Source organism: Myotis davidii, unplaced genomic scaffold (assembly GCF_000327345.1).
Source record: "Myotis davidii unplaced genomic scaffold, ASM32734v1 scaffold4061, whole genome shotgun sequence".
NCBI classification, from domain to species: domain Eukaryota; kingdom Metazoa; phylum Chordata; class Mammalia; order Chiroptera; family Vespertilionidae; genus Myotis; species Myotis davidii.
In genome coordinates this window covers 30037-36902 of record NW_006290864.1, presented here as the reverse complement: position 1 = coordinate 36902, position 6866 = coordinate 30037, and the positions used below count along the sequence as shown (strand labels likewise).

The 6866-nt window shown below is 62.4% G+C and overlaps 1 protein-coding gene across 5 annotated transcripts in view; it reads right to left on the bottom strand.

Annotated features, from left to right (window-relative positions):
- Positions 1-446: 446 nt before the first annotated feature.
- The window catches only part of LOC102772391 (bile salt-activated lipase), a 19817-nt gene continuing 13397 nt past the window's right edge, over positions 447-6866 (bottom strand). Inside the window, exons 1-11 of one of the 5 annotated variants that reach the window (XM_006764025.2) lie at positions 6327-6421; positions 5378-5537; positions 5162-5284; positions 4779-4976; positions 4027-4157; positions 3757-3864; positions 3520-3637; positions 2489-2666; positions 2094-2297; positions 1214-1411; positions 447-711 (exon numbers count right to left, since the gene is read on the bottom strand). In XM_006764025.2, the coding sequence (XP_006764088.1) occupies positions 483-711; positions 1214-1411; positions 2094-2297; positions 2489-2666; positions 3520-3637; positions 3757-3864; positions 4027-4157; positions 4779-4976; positions 5162-5284; positions 5378-5537; positions 6327-6392 (1713 nt within the window). In that variant the 5' untranslated portion in view covers positions 6393-6421 and the 3' untranslated portion in view covers positions 447-482. Of the gene's footprint in view, positions 712-1213; positions 1412-2093; positions 2298-2488; positions 2667-3519; positions 3638-3756; positions 3865-4026; positions 4158-4778; positions 4977-5161; positions 5285-5377; positions 5538-6326; positions 6422-6866 lie in introns of those variants that run through there. The other 4 variants (XM_015564112.1, XM_015564113.1, XM_015564114.1 and 1 more) reach the window with 4 other exon arrangements.

The window sequence follows — 6866 nt, the reverse complement described above, 5'->3', positions numbered from 1 at the left end:
GTGTGCGCACCCAAGTCCCAGCCCTGTACCCTCTGCTCTGAGCCCAGCGGGATGCGTTACTGTCTCTGCCTGGGATCCAGCTGGAGGCGATACCGTTTCTCTCCCAGGCCATTCCCATTTAACAGAACGCTCCCCATGCAGTCCCCCCCCCTCCCCCATCAGGGCCCGCAGCCTGAGCTCAGCCCTGGCGCTGATGCTTCTCTGACCCTCTTTTCTCCTCTGAAATGAGGGGGGCACCCCACTTCCTGAGCTGGACACAGGCAGAGCCTGGGCGGGCAGCTGAGGTCATGAGGGCAAAGAGGGTTGCCAGAGAGAAGGGGGCTTTATTCAGGAAGAGCTGGGGAGGGACGTGGGCTCCCTGGGTCCCACCTGTGGCCTCCAGGACAAGGACATTAGAAGCCAATGGCTGCAGGCATCTGAGCCCCCTCAGAGTCACCAGTGGGGGGCTGGGGCAGACTTGCTCAGAGTCACCAAGGGGGGGCTCAGGGGATGGCCTCAGAGTCGTCCAAGGCGGGCACAGGACCAGCCACGTCTCCGTTCACGGTGGGCAGTGCCTGGTAGGTCTGGGTCCAGTACTGCAGGTAGCTGCTCCTCAGGTGCTGCTTCATGGACTGGCCGTCCATCTTGTTGTTAATCTCCAGGTAGTTGCCGTTTTCCTGGGTGTAGGGCTCCCATTGGGTGGGCACAGCCGAGTGGCCCTGGTTGGGGTCCCTGCAGATGAGGAAAAGGCCGTGTGGGGTCTGAGGGCTCACAGGAGGCTGGAGACCTCCATGCTGACCCGAACCTCCAGGGCCTCACTGTCTCCTGGACACGGGCTGGGCATGTGCGTGAACTGAGGCCCAGCCAGTACTCCCCCCCCTTAGTTTTACCCGCAGCTAAAGATATTATTCCATTTATTTCAATGGAGAGTGAAAAGGAGGGAGAGATAGAGGGAAAGCAACATTGATATGAGAGAGACATCCCCAACACGCCCAGCCAGGGCCGAGGTTTGAGCCCGCAACTGAGGTACGTGCCCTTGACGGGAATCAAACCTGGGACTCTTCAGGACACTGGCCCAGGCTCTATCCACTGAGCCAAACCAGCCAGGGCCCTTCCAGTACCTCCTAACGTCCCACACAGGGGGTACTGAGGCTCAGGGAGGTTCCGTGTACGTGAGGGGACAGGCATGTGGGCCCAGCTGGCAGGAGGCCTGGCCCAGCCTCACCCGCCTTACCCAGTTCTGGCAAAGTTGGTCCAGTAGGCGATCATGGTCTGGGAGACAGTCCTGTCTTGGGCCCGGTAGTTCAGGGGGGTGGCGAAGGGCCTCCCAAACACGTAGGGGACGTCATCGGCGTGGTCGGCGCCCACCCAGCTTGGGTAGAATAGTTTGCGAGAGCGGTGGGAGAACAGGTAGGTATAGGTCCGGGCACTCCTGAGGAGGGAGGGACACGGCCCAGGTTGGCAGGGCGCACCTGGGCTGGGGCCCCCCAGCCCAGAGCTGGGCCCTGGAGGGAAGCCCTGGGGAGAGCAGGAGGAACCGGGAAATCCCCAGACCCAGGAGGGACCTGGATCCCAGCACCGGGGAAGGGAAGGCCGTGGGGTTGTGGGTTCTGAGATTTCAAGTGTGTCCACACTTCCCTCCCCAAAGCCTATGGAGGCACCTTCCTTCCTTTTCTCTGCAATGAATTTGTGATCTTCATCAGATGGTATTGTTTTTTCTCTCTTCTGTGTCAGCATTCCTAACTTACTTTTGGTTTTCAATTGAGGTTTACCAGGTGGCCGCAGGCCAAAGTTGTTTTGAATGTTGGCAAACTCCAAACCCACAACAGAGACCAGCATCCCCTGTTCTGTTCCCCTCAATGTGGGGGAGGCGGCAGGCTGTAGGCGCTGCCAGGGGAGGCCTGTGGGCTGAGGAGGGCTCTGTAAAGGCCCCTGACCTGGGAGGTGAGGAGGGGCCTTCTCAAGTCTCATCAGGCCTGGGCAAGGCAGATGGTGCAGGCACTGCTGTGACCCCATGACGGCTTTCCCGGGCCTCCCTGACCCCCTGAGCCGCCCACTGGGGTAGCTTTGCTGGGCAGGTCCTTGACCCAGGCCTCGCCTCCCCCGGGCCTCACTTGGCGTTGGCTCTGTGCTGGGCCACATCTATCTTCGTGGGCATCAGGAAGAAGTAGTCGGTCGCAAAGTCCACCACCGTCTTTCTCATGGCCAGCTGGGAGGAGTCCTGGGCCCAGGACGCCGTGTAGAAGTCGAAGGTGGCATTGGCACCTCTGGGCCCCTTGGCAATGGTGATCCAGCTGACAAACTTGTAGAAGTCCTTCCTGTAGGGACCAAACCAGCAGTGGACTCTGTACCCGGCCAGTGGGCGGGGGACCCACATGCACCTCCACCTCCACCCCCACTCCACCCCAGGGGCCTGCAGATGGCCCGCTGCATCTGTCGGCCTCCTCCCTCAGCTGATGCCTCTCCAAGAGGCCCCCAGGTTCCACCCTGGGCCCTGCGCCCTACTCACCCCTTAATGGTCAGCAGGTCAATGTCGACGGCCGGTACGAAAAATCTGACAAGGAAGTGGGCATCCATGTTGTTGGTGCCAGCGATGTAGTCAATGTCGGCCGCGTTGGCAAAAAGGTTGATGGGCTCATCAGGGATAAAGTCTCCATCAATGACAGGGACGAGGACTAACACGTCGGCTGCATGGAGAGCGGCGGGTTCTAGCACCTTCCAGAGCCCCCTGCCAGGCCTCATGCCCGGGTGCAGCCCCTGCCTCCTCTGATCCAGACCAAGGTCCTCAGCCTGTCCCCTGACATGGGGCTGGATAATTCTATGTCCTGGGCTGCCCTGCGGGTGTGGAGCAGCTTCCCTGGCCCCACCTGCTGATGTCAGCACCCCCCAGTGTGGCTACCCAGGCTGTGTGCAGACTGCCACAGGCTCCCTGGGGCCAAACCATCCCGCTGACAGCCACTGGGCCCGAGGCCGCACCTGTCCCGTCCTGGAGTGGGCGTCCTTATCTCCCTCTCTTATTGCGCGGCCAGAATCGGGAGGAGGAAGACCAAGAGCAAGTGAGGAGCCTCTGGAGTGAGGGCTGGTTGTGCTGGCCTGTGAGCCAGGCCCAGTGCCATGTCCACATTGCCCCCTCTCCCCCCGGAAGCCTGAATGGCCCCTGAGGAGATCGCACGGCTGGCTCAGGAGAGTCAGCGGTCAGCTAGGTCAGTGGTTGCCAACCTTTCAGAACTCACGGACCACCAGAGGTGACTGCTGGTATTAGTTCAAAGGTGCTTGGTCTGGTCCCTACAATTGGGTGCAAATGACTGTACTTGGCATGGTTGGGGGTGCGCCCAAATGTGCACCTGCTTCCCAAAGGGGTCAGGACCCAGGGAGGATAAGACGGCGGGATGGTGCCCTCAGCACAGCCAGTGGGGCCACACAGGCATCAGGTCACTGCCTACAGGTGCCAGTGAGCGGGTGATGGGCTAGGCCGCAGACCTGGAACTTCCTCACTTCTTGGGGAGCATGGCCAGCTCCCCATGTGGAGCCCCCACTCACATGCCTTGCCGAGAAGGTTAATCTTATGGGCCCGTGTCAGGACCCGGGGGTCGGTGGCCTTCAGACACTTGGCCATCCTGGCGGTATCGTCCACGGGGCAGCCCACCTTCTTGGCGATCTGGGGGTTGCAGGGGGACAGGTAGGTGAGGCCACTGCGGGGCAGACGGCCATGGTGACCTGGACGGGGCATGGACAGGAGGTAACCCTCCCCCATCCCCCACTGCAGATCCCTTTTACCTGCTTGGCCCAGTGGAGAGGGTTCCTCTGGATGGCCCAGGAGGCCACTCCCGAGCCGCTCTGGCTGATGGCTCGCCGGATGAGGCCCTTGTTGTAGGGAGAGAGGATCTGCGACACACAGAGGTTCTGTTACCACGGTCTTGCCTCTCCTTCCCACACCCAGGCTCAGCCAGAAACTGCAAGACTATCAGGTTCATGCTGTTCCCCACAGCCCCCATTAGCTCCCCCAACACCCTGGGAGGAAGGCCCGCCCTCCAGGGGTCTACCGACCTGCAGAGAGATGCTGGCAGCTCCGGCTGATTCCCCAAAGATGGTGATGTTGTTGGGGTCCCCCCCGAAGGCCGCAATGTTCCTCTTCACCCACGCGATGGCCATGTGCTGGTCCCAAAGACCGTAGTTACCTGGGGCGGATGGGGGAGCCCATCAGGACCGGGGTGGGGGGAGAGAGTCCTCCATGTGGAGGCCCCTGTCAAGCCCCAGGATGGTGCAGGGCAGGTCCCAGGAGGCTGTTGAATGAAGGTGCTGGAGGGGGTGTGGGGCTCAGGTAGGGTACCAGGACCACGAGGGCCAGGCTGCTCATCTCTCTCCCTAACACTGTCCCTCTTTGTCTGTCCCATGGCTCTGTGTCCCCTGAGTCACCACCTCAGTGTCTGATCTTCTATCTCTCCCTGGGTCCCTGTCCACAGTTCCTGGTCTCCCTGGAACCCTGTCCCCACTCCCTGGTCATCCTGGGTCCGTGTCCCTCTCCCTGGTCGTCCTGGGTCCCTGTCCCCACTCCCTGGTCATCCTGGGTCCCTGTCCCTGCTCCCTGGTCATCCTGGGTCCCTGCCGGGCTGGCTGGCAGCCTCTTCTCTCCCTACAGTGCGGATGGGCTCCTGTGTGTCACTGTCCATCCCCAGCTTCCTGCTCTGCCAGTAGAATTCTGGGTCTCTCTGGGAGACTGTCAGGAGTTGTTGGGAGAAAGCGGTGCTGAAGGGCCCCCCAACTGCTCCCTCACCCCTGGCCCAAGGCTCCTGACACACCTGGCAGGTTGGCGTCGCCAGTGCTGAGGAAGCCCAGTGGCCCGAGGCGGTAGTTGAAGGTGACCACAATGACGTTGCCCCGCGTAGCGATCTCCTCCCCGTCGTGGTCATAGTTATTGAAGAAGCTTTCTCCTTCGGCGGACCCGGCGTAGAAGCCTCCACCGTAGATCCAGATCATGACAGGCAGGTTCTGGGAAACTGAGGCAGGAGAGCAGGCCCCGTTACCCCAGCAGCCCCTCCCTATGCCCTCTGGGTGCTTGTTTCAGGGAATTTCAGCTCTGGAGCCCCCACAAGCGAAGGGGCTGGGCAGGGCTGGGCCTCTGGCTGCCTGGGTGCTTCATGCAGGTTCAGGGACCTGGAGGGCATGGGGTGGGGGGATGCACCTTCCTTCTGGCCCTGGGGGACCCAGATGTTGAGGTAGAGGCAGTCCTCAGAGCCCTCGGTGTCGTCCTGGGCGAGAGTGACTTGCAGGCATGGCTGCTTGAAGTCCTTGGCCTTCAGGGTCCCTGTGGGAGGGCAGAGGGGCTGGCGTGAGGATGGTGGCCCCACCCGCTACCCCAGGCACTGGGCCAGCCCGGCACCCACCCACCCACTCCTACCTTGCCAGCCGGGGTGCGGCTGGGGGTTCTCCAGGACCTTGGGCGGGGCGGCGAAGGGGATGCCCTTGAAGATGTCCACGGAGCGGCCGCCGATGCCGAAGAGGCCGAGCTTCTTGTTGACGCCCTCCACGAAGCCCCCTTCCGTGTGCACCACGCCCAGCTGGGGAGAGGGCCAGAATCAGGGGGCACAGGCTGGGTGGGGTGGGGCCACCCCTGCTGGCTCTAGGGGTCCAGGACAGCTTCCAGTAGGGCTCCTAGTCTCACCCGCCTGTAGCTGTGGGTTCCTGTGGAAGCCCCGGTCCTCACCCCATAGCAGGGCCCTGAGGAAGGAAGCCCTGCAGCTGCCCCGGGCTTCTGAGTGACCCTGGAGGGGCCCCGGTCACCAACATACAGGTGGGTGTCGCCCTCTCGGGGGCCAGGCTCCGGGTTGAACTAGACCAAGGTCCAGACTCGTGTTCTGACGCCGGGGGCTGTGATGGGCAACCTGCTGGTCTGCTCAGGCCCCAGCTCCCTTCTGTGCGGGGCCATGGCCATCCCCGGACAGAGGAACACCCTGAGGGCCCTGGTGGCCAAGGCGGACTCCGCACATCAGCACTGAGGACGCCAGTGACCCTGGGTTTTGTTTGTGTTTGGCGTCAGTCACCCTGTGTGCCCTGAGAGCGCCTGTACCAGAACTTATTCGTGGTTTCTGACGTTCAAGTTCGCGGGCGTCCTGTATTTGAGCTGCGTCTGCACCGTCGTGTGCGTGTGGATGCAGGAGCAGAGGAAGGGCCAGGAAAGTGCCTGCTGGGTGTGGGCTCTCGGGGGCTCCTCCTGCCAGCGCCTCACCTGCCTGCCCCCCTTCACCCTCTACCCTCCCTACCTCCCACCTGAGGTGTCTGAACCAGTTCCCAGGCCGGGTTAGGGGAGCAGACAGGGGCCCCTCCTCACCCTCTGGGCTCTCGCTTACCGTTGCTGTGCTCACTACTGCCAAGCAGCAGGTGAGGCCTAAGACAGCCAGCTCCAGGCGCCCCATGGTGCGTGTGCCTGTCTCGGGGCCCCTGCCTCTGAGCAGGGGTATTTATGGGGCGGGACATCCGGGAGACATCCGGGAGCCAGGGCTGGCAGCTGTCTGTGGATGGTTCCCTTCCCCTCCCCTCACTCTGCCCATTCCTCCAGGCAGGACACCTGGGGCCAGGATAGCTGCCGTTTCCAGCCAGGCTCAGGGCCAAGGTCATGCAGGTGCGGGCACACACACACTCAGACACACAGACACAAACATGCATAGCTACTCTTCCCAGGCGGGGATGGTCCACCTTTGCCAGGACCCGTGGATCCGGGTGGCTGGTGCCCTCAGCCCAACTGGGCCGGTTACTGGGAATGGTCATGTGGTCCTGGGCAGGGGCTACAGGGACTCGGCTGGGTGCACAATGCCCTGCATTGTGGCTCATTGACAAGGGCCTGGGCTCACCCTCAGGGAAGGGGGCCTGCTTCCCTCCAGGCAGGGCCT